A 20,348-nucleotide genomic window follows, 5' to 3' on the forward strand; every position below is an offset into this window, starting at 1 on the left:
CAAGGTCGAGCTGCTCAACCCGATTTTTCTTAACGCTCGTCGGAAGAGCGAACTGTACAGCTATTCGAGCTTTGGAGCCCGGAAACTTAAGAGAAGGTTTCTATCTTACCTGGTCTCGGCGTTTCCCAGTCACATGCCGGGCGGTCTCCGGATGCAGGGGAGAGGGGATTACCTTCACCACCGCGCTCGAATCTGCACCCACTGCCTTTCAACCACACTGGGGGCTAAGTCCACAAAATCTCTTCAGGAATTCTCGAATGAGGGAGGGACAGTTAGGTATCACCACGGGAGAGCAGAGCTAGTCTTCTTAAGGTAAATTTTCTTCTTGCTGTAATTTGTAATTGCTAACACTATTCTATGTGGGATAATGTCCGCACCTGCTTAGGAGAAGGAGAAATACTGAAGAGCTAAGCTACCTGCACGGGTATATGTAGAGTGACGTCAGCTTTGAAATCTGACTCCGTCTCCCATCTGCTATCAGGAGAGCACAATACCCATTGGTCCTGAGGCCATCTGTCTACACTAAGGAAAACAAAATGATCAGGTAAGTAATGTCTCCAATGTTTGTGAGGAGATGCTCCTTTGCACCTTGTGAGCATTATGGTAGTTCAAAAGTTGACCTTAGATTTTACCATTTGTTTCGTGGCTCATGAGCACAACCCATGGAGTTTTTTCTCAAGAGCTCATCCACACAGTGTAACTCCTGCTTTCCTGGACAGATCCAGTTATTCATCAGTTATTTATAGCAAGCTGCAGGGCAGAACATATATTTGTGGTTTAAGCTGACTAAGGAACTAGGATATAGTTATCCTTTGTAGTAGAATTTGCGATTAACCATTTGTGTGAGCTGCTCTGTAGCTTGCCTACTGTTAGGATTCTAGCTGGCTCTTCTAAATTTCCTTCATAAACACTTTTTTGATTAAAGAGATGTGCAATATTCTTTCAAATATTTTCGAGTTTTGCTTGCTGACCTTTACCATAGGGGTGCATTTTACTTTTTGTACAATCATTTTTCCAGTTCATTTTCAGCTCTTTTTAGGCTCTCTTGAATTTCCACTCCCACTCAGCAGCTTGACTGTCTCTGCCTTTTGCTTTACCTCATCACCTTGTGGCACATGATCCCCAGTTAGACTCTGCCATTAGAATGGGACAGCTAGGGCTGTTGAAGATGACTGTGTATTGTAGCTTTTTGGAACTACCTTGGACAGTTTTAACTGTGAGATGACATGACCAAAACATTTTAATTTCCTAAAGACTGGCATTGTGTCGCTGAAAGTTTACTTGACCTGCAGTGGCCAGATTTGTCAAATGCTTAGGGGTCAATGAAGACCTGGACCATCCCAAGCTGGTACTCTTCATCTCATCTTCTACCAAACTCTGCTCTCCTACAAGAACTGACCCATATTTCTCTGCAAGAAGTTTCTTCCTGAGCCATCCTGTACAACTTTCCTGTTTTTCTTTTGGCTTGCATAGACTTAAGTACTGCAGAAATGGAAATCCCAACATAAAACCTATTTTTGGAATCTGATACGTTTTTAGAATGCTGGGACACTTGAAGTGCATGTCTACATGCAAGCAGGAGAAAACAGAATTTGTATTATAAGCCGTCTACTGTGTTACTTGCATATCTGTGCAGCCTGGAAAAATATAATTTTCAAGACACAGCTGCTTATTAATTTAAAGATGTGACCGTATTGGTTTCCTAATTTTTTTTTTCTTTTTGTAAGCACTTCATAATTGCAGGTTTTAGAAATCTTCTGATTAGTTGGATCCTGCAGACTACAGGGAGGAAAACTGGTTGTATAAACCCAGTGCACGTGCAATATTACAGGTGCATCTTATACACTATTTGTAATGCCTGAGAGGCAAAAGGAGCAGAGCCAAGTCAAGCTGTGGAAGATCAGTAATGGCCGTCATGTTTTCTTTTATTGTATAAGTCCTGGTGGGGAAAGGTGTGATCTTATGATACCTTCTTTGGTTAAAAATGTAAAATAATCTGTTTATGACTTATTTTGTTAGCTGAAGATGCGCAGTCTGGAGCTTCAAAAGAAGACAAGCACACAGTATGGAGAGGTTACATGGTATGTTTTGTGTTTTTTTTTGTTTTTAATATGTACTTTGTGATTTTTAAGCATTGTTGTTAAGTTCTGGATTTCCATCTCCTTGCGTTAGGGAGACAATCTGCTTGGGGGAAAACAGACTTTACCACATTTTAGTAGAGATGTGCTTCGGGTAAAAATTTTGTGTCGGGCTTCTTTTCGGGCCCCCCCCCCCCCGCGGGAATTTCGTTTTTCCCACAGTTCGGGGGTTTTTTTTTTTTTTTTTTTCCAGGGGCCTCGATTTTCGGGTTAGTGCACACTATCGGGAATTTCGGGAAAAATTCTATCGTTTTTCGGTTCTCCCGAACCCTTCCGAATTAGGCAATTTCATTGACATTGCCTAATTTGGGAAAAACAATTGCACATCCCTACATTTTAGCTTTTCTTTAAACACAGCAGATTGAAGAGGTACAGAACAACTGGGAAGAAGACCTGTTTACCCTGACTTCTTTCATTGCTATCTTTGTGAATGAACAGCATGTATTCACAGATACTTCTTTTCTGCAGCATTGGTTTCGGTGCACAGGATGAGCATAGCAAGGGATTTACATCATAGATGGAAAGTGATACCTCCTAAAGATGATATAAAAGGCTGCATGTAATTGACTATACGTCTATGCGAGCAGTTGCAAAATTATCACATATTAGCATGTATTAAAATCTCGGAAAATAACAATGATGCAGACTTTCTCAGTGTTCTTTAATGACTGTAGCTTTATTATTATTATTGTGACTTCCAGAATCATGATAATAATCCCCTATTTGGCAAGATTAAAGTTTGTGATATTGATGATGGTAAACCTCCATCACTCATGGATAGGGCCACGGGTGGTAACCTGAGTTGCGCGTCTTTGTGACGGTTGTTTAGCACAAATTAAATGACTTGGAAATGGGCTCTTTGAAGAAGCCTGGTACAGTCATAGGCAGACTCTGCAAATTCATTAGCATATTAGAGTTGCATTAACCGTGCTCTGTCTTTACCTTGTGCCAGTCCTTTGATGTCCTGGTTTATTATTTCAGATATTGCTGAGAAGATAAACAATGGGAGCCTATTTTTCCAAGTAGAATGCTCTCAGGCTGGAGTTTTGTAACCACTTGCAATGGCTTTGTCAATCACCAGCAATTATTTGGGTTAAGTCTAAAACAGTATTTCTTTTTATTTCCATTATTTTTATAAAGTTTTCAAGAACCAAAGCAATCTGACAATTATAACAAATCATATAATCATCTTTACCAGATGTTAAAACACTCTTGTTAAAGTTTTAAGTCCTTATTGAACATATCTTACCAGTATTTCAGTGCTACTAACCAGAAAGCAGGCTGTATAAGAACATAAGAAACTGCCATACTGGGTCAGACCAAGGGTCCATCAAGCCCAGCATCCTGTTTCCAACAGAGGCCAATCCAGGCCACAAGAACCTGGCAATTACCCAAACACTAAGAAGATCCCATTTCACTGATGCAATTAATAGCAGTGGCTATTCCTAAGTAAATTTGATTAATAGCCGTTAATGGACTTCTCCTCCAAGAACTTATCCAAACCTTTTTTGAACCTAGTATGCCTCAAGTCCTTTATAATCCTTGAAAGTATAAGTCATTTCTGAATTATTTAGTGCACCTGTGAGGCTGGTTGCCTTCTCCTCCCCTGCTTACTGCGCTCTATTTTGGGAGCTTGTGCTCTTGCAATAAGGTCCAGCAGAGGTTTAAAGGGAAACCTGGCCCGCTCATATGGAGGGAAATAACATATAATATTACACTTATATACCACCTTCCTTAAACTGAAATTTGGCCTAAAGTGGTTTACATCAGACAAAATAATATAACAAACACATCATAAAAATAATTCAGGATGTCAAGAAAATACACTAATATATGAATAAAATATGAGAATGCAAGGACTCAACCCACTAAAGTCTAAACAAGAGGGAGATAATCTGTCCATATGAGAATCCTCATTTTTGTATTCCCATAGTGACGTTATCTCGCCCTTGTTTGGGACTATTGTTGAAGGTAGAATACATTGTCAGAAAGATGTGTAGCATTCTATAATGGTCCCCTACAACTGAGGGAATGCATTGCAACTTAGGTCCAGCTTTCATCAGATTGCATTTTAAATGTCATTTGGTGCAGAATACTATGGGCCTAATTTTAAAAAGCATTTACATGCTTAAAATTGTTTTACACATGTAAATGCACTTTACCTGTGTGAGTGGACTTTTTGAAAATTGCTACAATATAGCCATTGAATTGTCCATAGGATTTACTTGAGAAAATGGCTTTTGAAAATGACTATAATTGTAGTTACATTTACACATGTAATTCCTTTGAAAATTACCCCAAAGTGTGTATTCTAGAGAGAACCAATATCTAAGATATAATCAGGAACTGTAAATATATATGTGAATATATATCTTTTTTGTATAGACCACAGATAAAGAAGCTCCTGGGTTAGTGTTAATGCAAGATATGGCTTTCCTCAGTGGATTTTCAGCCTCCTTCAAACAGACAGATCAACTGAGACCGAAACTTCCTGAGAACTTGGCATCCAAAATAAAAAAGGTGAGGTTGTTGCATGATTATGCAGATTTGACTTAGGGCCTTCATTTATAAAGCTTTTAACATAAGGAGAGAATATCTGAAAATCCTTTGAAAATAGATTGTTTCAATTTGGCCACCTTGGTCCAGGAGAAATATGTGGAATATAGGAAATGAAACAAGCAGAGAAAGCATGCAGAGGGATAGCATTGGGCATGCTTTGTAACCTAGATTGTAGAAGGGATACGGGTATAGAGGGGTTAAGGTTGGCCTCCGCACCACCAACTCTCTTAAGGCAGGTAAATTCTAGTATTGTAGGAGAAGGAGCTAAATTGTTTGGTGTGTGGGAGGGCATATAAGGGCTGTGGGTGTGTGTGGGAGGTAGGTAGGGGTTTTGTGGGTGGGGAGAGATTGTGTATATGAGTTGTGGGGGGGGGGGTGTTTGTAGATAGCAGAGGTTGTAAGGATGTGTGCCTTTTAGTCCGCCTGTAATGAAAAAAAATCAAGCAGATCACACCTTTTAACATATAACAACAAAAATCACAAACAGAAAAGTCAATACATATCTGTTAAAATATCAAAATTCATTTAAACACTTCACTAAACAACACTTGCTTTAAGCTAAGAAGTTTCATGTCGGTCAACAACCTCAATTCAATGGGCAGGTCATTCCATAGCTTAAGTCCAGTTATTGACAAGGCTGGATCCCTACTCACTTGCAGTCAGGCTTCCCCTGTAGAAGGAAACATTAGCAATTGCTGACTGGAGGAAGATAATGAACGAGAGAGCTGATAGGGTATAAACATTTTTGCAAAATAAGATAAATGTACATTTTTTATAATGAATTAAAAACCATAATCAAAACTTTAAATTTCACCCAAAACGAAACAGGCAGCCAATGTGGTTGTCGTAGTTGGGGGTGATGTGCTTCTGCAGTGGCGTTTTTTGTCACTAAGCATGCCGCTGAGTTCTGCAACAATTGTCAGGATTCACAGATGGTTTTGAGGTAGTCCCTCATACAAGGAATTACAGTATTCAACTGTAGACAAAATAAATGCTTGGACTACGGTTCTAAAATCTGCCACATTCAAAATAGGCCTTATATGATGATGACGCTTTAATTTAATATAGCCTGAGGAAAGACTAGAGCGAACCTGGGCTTTAAAATCCAATTTACTGTCAGAAATAATCCCAAGATTTTTGACTTGATCAACAAAGGGGATAACATCCCTATTGATTGAAATGGATGATAACCGCTTCACTCATATCCAACATAAGCAAAGTTTATGTTGGAAAGCATAAAAATGGTTTTCCCTAATCTGATATCTGCAGAGAAGCTTGTATATATGCAGCTGGATTCTTTGGTTTGAAATCCTATTTCTATTGAAAAAGGTGCTTTTGCTTGTTTTGCATCTTCCCAAATTCATTAGTAGATTGGAGGTGCACCCTTTTGGGCCTGGTAGAGATGAAGGGTATTGCTGGTTCACTGCTTCTGCATTATACATAGGGACCTTTGTTTTCAGTTTAAACAGATTTTCACCCTTAAATTCCTGGAGTTTTCCAAAGATGAAAATCAGTTTCAACTGGTTTTCACCCAAATTTTATGTGACTATGTGAAGCTGGGCTCTAACCATGCTTCAGTTCCAGCCCTTTCTCGGACTGTAGGGCTGGATGTGAAGCATCAGCCAGAACATGGCTTCCCAGTCACCTATGAGCAGCAGCTCCCCCACTAGAAGATGTTTCTGAAAGGATTCCTGCCTCTCTGGCTCAGAACTGCAGAGCACAGGAACATGAGCATGCTACCAAAAATGGAGGGAGGAGGAGCCTGGAGTCACCATAGCCAGTAAGAATAAATAATGTTTTGTTTGGTTTTTTTTTTTTGGGGGGGGGGGGGGGGTGCTGACATCACCAATAGGAATGGCTGCCTAGCTTTCAAGCTCCTGCTCTAATCTGTTCGCATCCATTGTGAACGCCTGCCATCTCTGCTTTTTTCTGAGCTATTATCAGTCTGTCTCGCTGAATATAGCTTACTGATGGCTACCAAATGGTAAACAGTCAACCTAAAGCAATTTTCTTTCACCAAACATGCTGCGGTGCTGTTGGAGGATGATGGCGGACAGGCCGCAACTGACACAGGCGAAGGTGCTCCTGATAAAGATCCGCCTGTTGTGCTCTCTTCAATCGGATCTTCCGATTATGCCCTCCCAGGACGAATTGAGAAACTGGTTTATGGAAATTCATTCTGATATGAAACAGCACAAATTGGATCTGTTGGTGTCTGTGTCTGAGGATTGTGATTATTTGGCAGCCTTGAGATCCTGTGTTGATGACCTGGACATTCATGCAGAGAGGCAGGAAGAGCCCTTTAAGAGTGTGACAACGTTACAAAAAACCATGCAAGACGAGCAGGCAATGCTCGCAGGCAAAGTAGAGGACTTGGAAAACCGCTCACGGTGGTGTCATCTGAGAATATGTTGCGTTCCAGAATCTCCAGAGTACGCTATCTGCAGATTTGGCAACGTAGACTGCCATAAAGATAGAGCGGGCCCATAGGGCATTGGGCCCTAAAATAGCTAAGAGGGCCAGAGATATTGATTTTTCACCTTCACACCTACGCCCTCAAGGAACAATTGTATGCGGCTGCACGAAAACAGAACAAGTGGCTTTGGGAAGGCCATAAACTTTCTATCTTTAATGATCTGGCTCCTATTACACTCCGTAAATGCTTCGAACTTAAGGCGGTAACCAATGTGCACCGTGCGGAGAAACCCTCTACAGAGGGACCTTTCCCTTTGGTATGTGAGACATGGAAATACATATCTTGTAAGGAGAATTGTCAAGAAATACATATCAAAGTAGGATATTAGCATAGTTAACAATTGGCTTTACTTAAACTATAGCCTAATCATTTGAAAACATCGGTGACGAAGTAACGGGTACCTGAGCCTCCAAAAACTGCTGAAGTTGTTCTATTTGTAAAAATACATAAGTATGATTATCTTTTTTTTATTTCACAACGACATGGATATCATAAGAAGAATGTCATTCCTAGAGATAAAACTCTTTTGTCTTTATCGCTAGGAATTCCTTTCTTCTAGTTCTAGTTACAGGGGCCAAATCTGGATATATTTTTATTGATTGACCATGAAATTGTAATGGAAATTTTTGAAAATATCTACGCATTAATTTAGTTACGTCCTGTAATGATAGAAATACTTTAATAGTTTCATTCATATCTATGACATCAATACCCGAGCTTTCCAAAAAGCTTGTTAAATTTGTAGGTATTAATCCTTGTGGAACAGAAGACTTTTTTTGTTAAAGGGTAACATGTATTAGCCGAGGGAATATCTTCATCTGAAAAAAGTAAGACTTCTTTAAGAAACCCCTTTAAAGTAATATAAGAGATTTCACCTGCCACTTTAGGAAAATGTAGTATTCTTACATTAAGGTGTCTTATTCGATTCTCAGTTATTTCAAGACGTCTTGAACAAGCAAGCTGATCTTTAACAATTACTGCATTAAACTTCTGAAAGGATTTAATATGTTTTTCATTCTCCCCCACTCTTAAGGAAATATCACAAAATAGACATTTAAAAAAAAAAGTAAAAATGAAACTGGAGGGGAGGCCCTTGGGAGCCCATCTCAGAAATGGTGCCGGGGCCAGAAAACACCTTAGCCCTCACTTTCCTATAAGTGCATATCGAGACCTAAGCAGTAAAAGGGGCAGGAGGGATGCCCACTCACCTCCTGCCCCCTTGATGGGCGCTGGTCAGCCCTGAGCATGGCACCATAATGACATGAAAATGGCGACCGACTCGGGGCGGGCTGGCGCCATTTTCCTGTACGGCCGTACAAATGTATAGCAGGGCAGCTTTCAAATCGCTTGATGACCTACGGTGTGGGCTGATCTCCCTAAGGTTCAACTCAACTCAGACAGGCCTATTTCCTGCAGGAACGAAGAAGGAATTCTAAGTGTTGGGATTGTTGAAGTCGCACATAGAAAGCCTGAGCTAGGGCTTCTCCATTCTCTGTGGTGGAAAATTGAAAAGTTAGTGGCAGAACGGACATGATGATTTTGTAAGGCTAGGAAAAACGGACCATACTATCTCTTGCTTAAGAACCATTAGGGTGACTTTGAAATGGTACTATATCGCCTGTTGGCTATAGAAAAAAAAATGTTTAAAGATGTAATGTTGGAATTAGTTATTGTGGGCAAAGGTTTTTGAGCAGAGATTGGAAGTGCAGTGCCCAGATGAGTGGCACTGTGCATATACATTTTTTTCCCACCCCAGGGGGTCAGGTAAGCTGAACATTTGCGTCATTTCTCTGTTATGGAAACCACATATATCGAAGCCTTGAATGCATATATTTCACCTGCATATTTTAAGAATATATGTGAAAGTAAAGTAGGACTTAACAGCATAAATTCTGATTTATAACATGTGCAGATCAATGAAATTATTGGTTTTACCGTAGTCACCAGTTTGCCCAGTCCTTCTGCAGCTCATTGAGCTCCCCCTGGTTCTCCAGCTCACCCAAATCTCTCAACCAGTCAGTACTATACAATAAAAAGTTTTAATATCACTTCTTCCAGATAATTAGCAGGTGTAAAAATACCTAAGTTGGCAAACGTACACGTGTAAGAGTCTTTTAAAATAGCAATTTGCACGTGTAATGTTTAGTCCTGCCTGGCAACATCCTTAGACTGCCTCTTTTTTACACACGTATGTGTGTGTATGAAAGTGAATATACATGTGTATTTTGGACTTTTTATAAAATACGAAATACGTGATATGCTAACTTTTTTTTTTTTTTAAGCGTGTAATGTTTTGAAAATTCACCTTTTAATATACTAGGAGCAAGGCAGATTTCAGAAATGGTCATTAATGTGAGAAGAATAACCGATGTTTGTTTTTTTTTTTAATTCTTTATAACTTTTTAAATTTTACAAACCAAAATATTAGTTCATAACAGAAAAGCAAATATCATACTTAATTCAAATTTCAAGGAAACATTTAAGTCAGATCAAATTACAAAATATGACATCTTTAAATTATACATCAATGATTCTAGTTCAAGGATGAAAAAGAATAAAGGGAGTTACTTATTTCCTATTATTTTAAAGGATAAACTAAAGATAAGCGGCACAAGACAAAACCTACTTCTTTAACCTAAGGCCTCTGGTGATGATGTAGGTTGTTTTTTTTAATTCTATGAACCCTGCTAGTTGCTCTGGAGTAAAGAAGATATTGCATTCATCTCTTTTTTTTTTTTTTTTTTTTTTTTACCAAACATTTGCAAGGAATTCGTAATAGAAACGAATAGCCTAATGCAATAACTTCTTGACGTAAATTCAAAAAAACTCTTCCGTCTCTGCTGAGTTGCTAGGGCTAGGTCCGGAAATATTTTAATATTAGAATCATGAAATTTTATGGGATATTTCCTGAAATAGACTTTCCTAATTTTATTCACTTCGAAATTTGTAACAAGAGAAATCAATAATGTTCCCTTATCTATAACAAGCAATTCAGAATTTTCCAAAAAATTAGTCAAGTAACCTTAAAATGGAACATCAGATTCTCTATTACAAACATTTGGTAAGAAAAAACAAGTATTAACTATTGGCATGTCAGTCTCAGAAAAACCCAAAATCTCAGAGAAAATTTTTTTTAGCGTGGTAAAAGGGGTTTGTCCTACAATATGAGGAAAATTTAGAAAAACGTAAATTCAAACTTTTAGCGTTATTTTCAAGAGTCTCCATTCGTCTATCCAGCCTGGTCCGATCTTTAGCTACCAAGGCTTTAAATTCTTGATTCTTTTCCTCTTTTATCTCCAAAGACTGCACCCTGCTATTTTGTCTCAGTTAGTTTTCTTTCCAGGGCGGATATGTCTTGATGTTGTTTAGCATTTGCTTGGCTCAAATTTTCACAAGCAATTTTCAGCTCTAAAACCCACCACCAGGTCCCAGAGGCCATCTAAAGTCACCACAGTGGGACGGGGGGGATCACTGCCAGGGCCGCCCGCTACATGATTCTCCCCTAAACCTGGCTCACCGCCTGGGGTAGGGTCAATAGGGCTCCCTCCGACTCGATGTACCGACCTCTGGACTCCACTCGCTCCTTGCTCCTCTCCCTCTGCGAGGTTTACCACGAGGTTTACAGGCGGAGGCGTTGACAATTGCGGCGTCCCCTGGACAGCGTTCTCTTCTGACTCTCAGGGTCGACCCCGGAAGCACAAACATTTCCTGGGTCCACTTCTGAATCCTCTCCGTCTCCCCTCTGCGCTGGTGCCTTCCTAAGATCGGGACTCAGCGACGCCTCGTCCTGGGGCACGAGAGGCTCTCCCACTCCGCTCTGCCGAACGGGGTCCTCGGCTCCTGGATCTTTGGTAGGTGTGGACAAATAGCGAAAAATTTCCTGCTGAATTGGTGAGGGTATAGGTTCCATCGGATATACCCTCACCTTACCTTTGCGTTTAGGCGACATATTGATTTATAAAGAGCAAAACCAAGAAATTCGCTTGTGAGATCTTAAGAGTGTCCAGCTTGTGCCGCCATCTTAACCAGAATAACCGATGTTAATGGTCAGTTTGCATGATATGTAAATCGGGTTTCCCTTCATTTTCTTTTGTGAATCTTTGTGTGAAATCACAGACTTTAACACACAGAAACGTAATGACACCTCCCAGAGATGGATTTAAGCTTGTGAAAGTGTGATCTTTGCCCATTTTAAAGCAAGAAAATTAGCTATGTGAACAGATGTAATAAGTTGATTTGCATGACTTTTCAGTTCAGTACCTGTTTTTGCTTATATTTTACATTTGCGATCACAAACACAAAACACAATCTAGCACTTTACAGTGCTACAAATGAGGAGTCGCGCTCTCTCTCTTGATATAACTGAAGTACATTTGTATTTGATCATGTGGTAGCCCTCTCTCCTGCATGGAGGTCGTCTCAAGGGCACAGTTAATGTGCACTGTTATCGCATTTAATCCCACATTTCTTTCAATGTGAAAGCTCCTCTCAGAATGGTCTTGTTTAGTGCCAGTCCTTGGGGCTTCATTCAGAATGTTTTCCCTGATTCGTATGCCCCTCATTAGGGGGCTTTATGTATCAGAAATGCTTAAATTTGATGTTTCGCTCTGTTTATAATATATTGGCCCCTGGGGGAGAAAGGGTTGAATCAGGTCACTGGTAAATCTGTGCTAAGAAGTGCAAAGCAGGTCCCCTATTTACGCTTTCCAGTCAGAATCTTCCACTCTTTGGGGTCTTTCAGCCACAAGATGGCACTGTTGCTATTTAGTGAGAAGCACTTACCATGGTGAATGCTACTATATTTATAACCGATCGCCCCCACCCCCACTCACATCTCTCCTGTCACACTAACAAGATGGTCAAATTCTAGTATTGTAGAAAAAGTAGCTAAATTGTGAAGTTGTTTGTTGTGGGTTGTTTCTTTTTTTTGTTTTGTTTTGTTTTTAAGCAACATAATCTCCCTCTAGAACGGAGTGTCTGCTCTCATAAAATAAGTACAGGTTGATTGGTTGACATGTTTCCTGCATCCAGACTGCTGTATTTTGGGTAAAATAGTCATAGCTATGCTGTCTGCAACGTACTTATAGATGTTCTGATTTACATACCTGCATCTTGACTGTATGTGTCTATTTGTGAAAAGATGGTGCTGCAAAGCAGTCCCTCTCACTAACAAATGGGCTGGAAGTCTGCGCATTTCTTTGTTTTTATCCTGAATTTGATGGCTATAATATGGTACATAGATTACTTGCTGCAGTCTCTTTAATTTGTTACAACCATGCATTTTTGTAAATAGATGCAATTCTATAGAAGAACCTCTTACATTTTTGTTCTGAAAAATGCATATGCCATTCTGAATTTTCACAGCGTCTGAAGCAAGTTCTGTCAGCGAAATATTTGTAAGGGTTAGATATTAAACCTTTGTGCTGTTAATTCTGAACTGTGACAATGGGTGTGGGCTTAGAGAGACACATGAGATAGGTTCTTGCTTTCTAACTTTGGAACCACTGTTAGATGACTGACCAGTTGCTCTTCTGGTTTGCTCGGATACAATTACATAATTGAAAAAGCTGAGCTTAAAGCAGACAGCTGCTTCTGTGGAAGCCATGATTAGCTTCCTTGGAAAATCTCATGGTAGAAGAAATGAATTTACGGTAGTTCTTTTCATGAATTTTTGTTCTAATGCCATGCCCATTACGCTGGAACAGGGTATTTTCCTCATTCTTCTCTGAGGGTCAGTGTTCTCATGTTTTACCTAATACAGTGATCTTCAGTGTTTTTTTTTTCCCAGCTGATCACAAGTTTTTGATATTGGGTAGCTGATTGGGAAAGTTTTTAAACAGGAGCTTGACTGATGATTTGATTCTCCATAGCAATAGGAAGGAAAAATTAATACATGTATGATTGGGTGTTGTCATTGTTAAGAAGGAACACCTAATTTCATGCAAGAAGATGGATGGAAAGGAAAAAGAGGTTTAGGAGGAATAAAAAGAGAGAAAAGTGCAAGGTAATAGACCAAATAATATTTTTAAAAATCCAATTCATTGGATTCCAGTGTAGTAAGCGAGCTCCTGTTCTAAGTATACAGTATTTTGCTTAAACAAATACTTTTGTTGATTTGAGTCTATCATGCGTTGTATATAGCATTATCTCTTAAAGCAAACCTGCCACATAGTCAAATCTGAGGGAAACACTTCATGAGCATCTGCATCCCTGAGTGATCCAACCAATCTTTCATTCTCATGTTTCTCAAAATTAGTAGAAAAATGCTTTTAAGCACGTTTATTTTTACTATCCATTTTCGGAATGACCACCAATGCATGTCATAAATGTTTCTAGTTTGTTGGATAAAGTAACATGGTTGGTTCACTTGAATGTGTGGACCCAAAGGTCAACCAGCAAAAAAAATATGTAAGGTGACACTTTTTGATTAAATTAATTTGAATAATGCATTTCTTTCGGGGAAACAAGATGGCCGCATGAACCAGTCACAGATTCCTTGGACTCCTGCTTTGTGGTTGAAATTGTTTCTTTTTCAATGGAAAGCCTCCTGAAAGGAAAGGACGAGTTAGGGTATATCCCTCTGAGACCCAACTCACTTTTGCTCAGCGTTCCATTCTGGAATTTGTAGCTTTGGCTCCTGCTTCGGAGGGGTCAGGTCTCGGTGCGGTGTTTGATGAGGGAGTGTCTTCTGCTGCTGGAGACGAACTTTCCTTGAGACCCCTGGATGAGCGTCTACCGCTGGCGCAGCGTGCGCTTCAACATCCGGACACTGTGGAGTTACAGCCCATTGAGGGAGTTGCTGAAGCCACATTGGAGGGGGCCTTGGTTACTGTTCGGGCTTGCTTGTTAGGATCAACAGCATTGGGTGAGGACATTGAGATCACACTTGGAGAGAACCTTTGCCCACTAGGAAGGATCGGGAGGTGAGTCCCATACTCCAGTACCCTTTGCCAGTGCTGATTTCATTGCTGTCTTGAAGCCGGAGGTGGTGACCCTTCATTGAAAATTCTGTTAAGCTTAATACGATTTCATCGAGGTTGGACTCATTAGAATCCACTCAAGCTTCTAATTTCCAGGACTTATCTACTAGAGATGCTGAGCTGGAAGCTAAATTTAATGAAGTGCAGACAGTTAATGCTGCAATGATACGAGAATGTGGGTTCCTTAATAAGAGACTTGAGTTTGTGGAAAATCTCCATAGACGTTTTAATTTAAGGATCCTTAATTTTCCCCGAGTGGTGGGGGAACTCCCAAAATGCAGTAAGAAGATATCTGATGGAGTCTTTACATATTCCACCCGAAAATATCCCGGCATTTAACAAAGTTTACTTTCTGCCTCTTCTGGAGAGAGCTAACCGACCCCCAACTCAGGATTTCAACTTGTCTGAGTTTTTTGGAGTCATCTGCCTGTAAAGTTTCTGAAAGATTGACTCTCTTGGTTATCATTTTTTCCCAGTCATGACCTTAGTTATATCACAAAATGTTATTTCAAAAATTTAAATACTCAATTTATGGGCCAGACAATCAGAATTGTTCCTGGTCTTGGAAGGATGACCCAGGAGAGGACTTCCTGGCCTTATGTCAGGAGGCTCACGCTGTGAGTGCAACCCTTGCAAATGTTTCATTAAGTTTCAGAATGAGTCTTGTTTTTTCTTCCAGAACAGTTAAAGACGTTTGTGGAATCTAAGAAATTGTTGTTACCATTGTCTTCCCATAGTTAGTCTTTAGGGCAGATGCTATTAAAATTATAACAGGTTTTTTATTTGTTTATTTTTCCTTAATTACTCCCTTTGAGCTGTGTTTCCCCCCTAGGTATGTGGTCTAATTCAGAGAGATGATATAGTGAGGATATAATTGGTGGTTGGAACTCTTTAGTGAATGTATCTTCCTATGCTTCTGTACAAGGTTTTCTGTTTGGCTCTGTGATAATGTTATAACTGATAAATAAAAAGTAATAATAATAATGCATTTCTTGACTAGCTTTCAGAAGTTCCACTTTTTTATTTTTGACCTGAAGGACAGGAACATAACTCTTAGTCAAGAAATAACTTTTTATTAGAATAACAATGCATCTTAATTTTTTTTGTTGACTTTTATTTCCAATTTGTTGGCAATTTCCTCCCTTCTACTTTATGAGTACTGTGTGTTTCTTGCATTTTTTTTTTTATTATATTATGTTATTTGTTTGTGGGGTTTTTTTATAAATGTTTTTTTTTTCCTGTCTTTTATTTTATTACAGTCTGCAGTAAAATAACGGGATGAGAGGGGGAAAAAGTAGAAATGGGTCATGAACAGTCAGAGGAAGCAGCTGGCTATGGAGCATGACAAATCTTACAGGAGGTTTTGGTAAATGATAGTAGATACAGTCTTTTTTGCTCTTTTTAAAGTTAGGAAGATTCTATTTTATTAAGCAAGCCACAGTGATTTTCAGTAACAGGATGATATTCCCATGTCCCTGAATATAGTTCACAGCCAAAGACAAGAGCTTTGCAATCTGTCACATTCCTGGCCTGGTATTCTTGGAGATTGCGTGCTGTTATCTGGAACTATGTTTTGGCTACTCAATCAGGGAAGCTGCACTTTCATCAGTATGTTCACATGAGCCCTTGTGAGATCTTTGTCAGATTTTTCTGATGGCAAAACTCATAAGTCTTACTAAAATGAAAGAGTGCAAGTCCAACTGTTGACATCTTTAAAATGTCACAAGCATGACAGTTGATCCTGTGCGTCACTGCAGATGGCTGAAGGAGTGAGAGAAGTGATATTTGCATTAAAAGGAGAAAAATAAGGATCGTTTTAGATAGACAAATATTCTTGTTTCCTTGCACAATAAAATCGTAAAAGTACTCCTGCCAGTCATGTAGGTAATTTCACATTATTGTCTATCCTGACTCGTTAATCCTGTTACATTGGGCATTTATTGGATGATGATACCTGGCTTATTAATAGGGGTGAGTTTACTTCAAAGCTTTTGGGGGAAGGAGGAAGGGAGATCCAGCCATTGCACAACAGCAACACCTAGAGGCCACTCTTGGGGGTGCATGTGCAGTGGGATTTGAAGGGAAGTTGGTATCCTGTCTGAGGAATGTTTGTTGCTGAGATGGCTGGGCTAGACTGGAGGATGAAACGATTTCCACCACCTCCCAGTTAGTTGCAAATGAAAGCTCCTGGCACTGTTGCCCTAGTTTGGGGTAAGTTCTGACTGAGATGAAAGCTCAAAGGAGGCAGAATCTGCAGATTAACCCCAAAATACAAATTGTTAGTCACCCAGCTCTACAAACCTGTGAAAAATATGTAGTTTTGTCAAGTCTCTCTTTTTTTTTTTTCAGCAAAATTAGTTTTGAATTCAAAGCACATTTCTTCAGATCAGTGGCTTCTTGTCATATTTTAGCAGATCTGTTTTGGATTTCCCCAGATCTGCTGGAAAAAAATGTGATGACGTTTCTGTTGTGGCCTAGGAAATGCATTTCATGCCACTGTGCTGGATTGTGTTGTGTTAGCCACCAGTACTGAACTGTTTTGAACTACTAGGGCTTCCTTATGTTTCAGAAGTATACTTACCTGCTTGCTGTTTTTGTGTGAGCTGAGTCGCTGGCTGCTTACATCTCTGTTTTACCATGTTAATAAAAGCAGTGCTGTTTTACTGTTCTTGTAAAGCGGAAATCTCTCTGTTTTGTTTTGGGGTTTTTTAAAAGCATTCTGTTATCTAAACAAACTCTGTTGTATCACAGAACTCCAACATAGACCTGGGAAAATCCAGGTTTTCTAGCCAAACCTGAGTCAGGCTGAAATCGGACTGGTTTGTGTTTGTCAGCGAATTGTTCATGCATTCTTACTTGTTAATTGCCCTCCGGAATGGCTCCTCTTAATGGTCCTAAAAGGGCAATTTTCAGACGGCTGTTTTTGCACGCAGAAATTGCAATTTACACATGTAAATGTCTTTGAAAATTGTTCTCTACGTTTGTAATTGAAGGGATCCATCAGTAAAATTTTGCTTGCCTCATTTAATAATGGAGAAGCATACCCAAGTCCCTACCGATAGACCTCAAGTCTGTCTGCTTTCGCTTGCAGTTAGGCTCATCAATGCCCATTTTGTGCTGAATCTTTAACTCGACCCCACCTAACCATTTTCTTTCTAGAAGTCCTACCCACTCCATTAGCTGTTTTCCTATAGACTCCTAACCCACCTACCTTAAATCTTAAGTCCATGGCCTTGCTGTCTTAGCTCAGAGCCTCTTATTTGTTTCATTGTGTGTTTTGTCTGTTCATCTTGACTAGATTATAAGCATCTCTGTACAGCGCTGCGGACATCTGGTATGCGCTATTAGAAATGATGTCCGATGTGTTAGGCGCCTCCTCATAAGTTCAGTATTGTTATGGGGATTGAAGAAACTCTTGGAGCTCCAACAGTTCTCTAGTAACAGATGGCTCCATCAATGGTCTGCAAGTGATGGCAGGAGGCCTTCAAGGCCAAAATCTTGGATCTTTGATGTTTCCTTTTAGATAATGGCCTTCCAGCAATGGGTGCAGTTAAAAAGAGAGCTTCAAATTGGGGAGGGGGGGGGGCAAGGGTATGAGGAGGACAATGACTGATCTTTTATAATTTACAGTTTTATTAAAATTTATGAATCGCCCAGCACCCCGATTTTAAAAAAGGCCGCGTGAGTACATTTCGAGGGTTATGCGCGTGGCCGGGCTTTGCGCACACCGCACACGTTTTATAACAGGCCCAGTGAAGTGCCGGCCTGTCTGAAAGGGGCAGGCCGGGCGTGTGGTCTGGGCAGGGGTCGGCCAGGACAATGCCATTAGCCGCTGTCCTACGGAAGAGCTCGCCGGCAGCCAGCCAGTGCACGGAATCTACTGCTGCTTGAAGGAGCAGCAAGGTAAAAAATTTAAAAAAAATCTAAGAGGTAGGGGGTAGGTGTCGGGGAGGAGAGGGGAAAAGATAGGAAGGTTAGATAGGGGTATAGGGAAGTGGGGAAGCCCTACTCATGTCGCCGCACATTGCATTGAAAAATTCCCCTCCCCCTTCGCGAGTCATGGGCTGCCTGCACATGTGCACGCGGCCATTGGATTTTGTAACATGCGTGCTGGCATGCCCATGTGCACATGCAGGTCTTAAAATTGACCCCTAATTGTACAAGACTCTAGGCGATTTACAATAAAAACATAGACAATTACAATAGTTCAAGGACAGTCAACAGTGTTTTGTCCAAGATGTTCATATACCAGATAATCAAAGTAAAGAACAAATTGGTTGTCTTTTTATAATAGTTCATAACCAGACTGCAGTTTATATAAGATTGAACATCTGACATTATAGAAACTTTTTTTTTATTTCAACAACAGTAGAAATGTAAATTTTGTGGCACAGGATTTCTCTGAAATATGTTACAGATATGATTGAAAAATGCAATCTCTTCTTTATTTTTAGTGTTTGTATGTGACTGACCTGTTTTGAAAAACAATGAGTTCTTTTGAAATATTGCCTTTAAGAATTTCATAAGAAAATGTACTGTCTAACCTGATTAATATTTTATTTATTGATTTAAGATTTATATTTTGCATACATCCAAAAATGCTTGTAGTGCAGAGCAAAGGCAATATATTTGCTTAGTAAAAGAGTCCTCTTGTTTCCTACTTAGCTGATCTCCTGATACTGTAAAATGCAAAATGTTGGTACAACAAATAATTATTTATTTATTTATTTTTCCCATAGGACACTCCATGAAAGATATGTATTAGCATCACTAGCCTATTTATTGCATGTATCTGAACAGCCAGTGCTAATGTAGAGTTGGTAATTCACATTATGTAACGTGTTCCAGAATTATATATTTATATATATTAAAAAAAAGGTGTTAAAAACTATGTGCAGACCCACTCCCTAAATATAATTGTAACATTTGTTTTGTATGACAATCTAAAATGCAAAATCTTTAAAAATACTGGATGGCTTGCTTGAAATTTTTGTTAATCTGGAACAGCCTTATCTTCCTCTCCTCCCTTCACTCCAACAAATTTGAGCAAAAAATGCAGATTACCCAAGGCCAACTGCAGAATGTAATCAATGAGCTGGGGGCTTTCTAAAGAGGAGGCAGAGAGCGCGTGCCAGAAGCGTGACATTGCCATGGGTTTTTTTTTTTTCTTTATACAGATACAACTGTATTCAGAAGCCAGTGTCGCGCTTTTGCACCTGACGAATCCCCGGGGCTTCCAGGAACTGAGCAAGCAGGCGAAGAAGAATATGACCATCGAAGGGAAGGAGCTGACTCTCAGCCCGGCCTACTTACTGTGGGATCTCAGTGCCATCAGTCAGGTAGGTACTCACATCTGGGCTTACTGCTTCTGACTTCTTATCCCCTACCCTATGGTTCAAGTGCAGCACCAAACATCAATCCCCATCGAGTAGACCATCTGAGTTTCAAGATCCTGTGTGTTACCTAAATTCAGGTAAAAAGCAATATTGGTAGAATCTACTGTGGACAAATTTTGAAAGTTTATGGCTTTTTTTTTTTTTTTAAACCGTTGAACAGAGCAAATCTTCTTGTGTTGGTAGAGGGCAATTTCCAAAACTGGCAGGCAGGTGCAGACTCCATGGGAGTCTCAAAGGGGAAGTACATAATAATGGTACAAGCCATATATATGGAAGGTAATGGTTATTTTTTTGAAAAAAGTTTTGAATGTTTACAGTGAAGTTTTTGTGGTTATGATGGAGTTATTTATTGGAACTTTCAAATGACAACAAGCATAAGGAGAAACTCCTAAACACTTATCATCCCTAAAGATTTGTATTAACTAAGTGCTAAATCCTGACAGAAATATCTGCTTACATAAGTGCTTTATATGCTCGTATACCCTGAATTCAGTAAGTCAGTATTGGTTGTTTATACAGCGTCCTGTCTGGGAATTCTGCTTGCATTAAGCCTTTAGAATTTTCATTAAGTTTGTACCCGGGCAATAAATTCTAGGGATTGACTGAAGTTGGGTCCCCCAATAGGCCACTCTGAGTTTAATCTTTGAAACAGGTCAATTTGATTAATCTAATCTAATTTGAGGATTTGTATGGTCTGGAGGCAGTTCAGAGAGAGAGAGGCTACCAAAATGGTGCAGGGTTTGCACCAAAAGCCAAGGAAATGAAACTGAAGGACCTAAATATGTAGCGGAGAGACAAA

At 39.7% G+C, this 20,348-nt stretch overlaps 1 protein-coding gene across 4 annotated transcripts in view; it reads left to right on the plus strand.

Annotated features, from left to right (window-relative positions):
* LOC115090512 (synaptonemal complex protein 3-like) overlaps positions 1-20,348 on the plus strand; it is a 189,151-nt gene that overhangs the window by 43,733 nt on the left and 125,070 nt on the right. For all 4 annotated transcript variants that reach the window (XM_029599706.1, XM_029599704.1, XM_029599705.1 and 1 more), the window contains exons 6-8: positions 2,020-2,081; positions 4,524-4,658; positions 19,331-19,492. In XM_029599706.1, coding sequence (XP_029455566.1) covers positions 2,020-2,081; positions 4,524-4,658; positions 19,331-19,492 — 359 coding nt within the window. The remainder of the gene's footprint in view (positions 1-2,019; positions 2,082-4,523; positions 4,659-19,330; positions 19,493-20,348) is intronic.

This window comes from Rhinatrema bivittatum, chromosome 4 (assembly GCF_901001135.1).
Source record: "Rhinatrema bivittatum chromosome 4, aRhiBiv1.1, whole genome shotgun sequence".
Taxonomy (NCBI): domain Eukaryota; kingdom Metazoa; phylum Chordata; class Amphibia; order Gymnophiona; family Rhinatrematidae; genus Rhinatrema; species Rhinatrema bivittatum.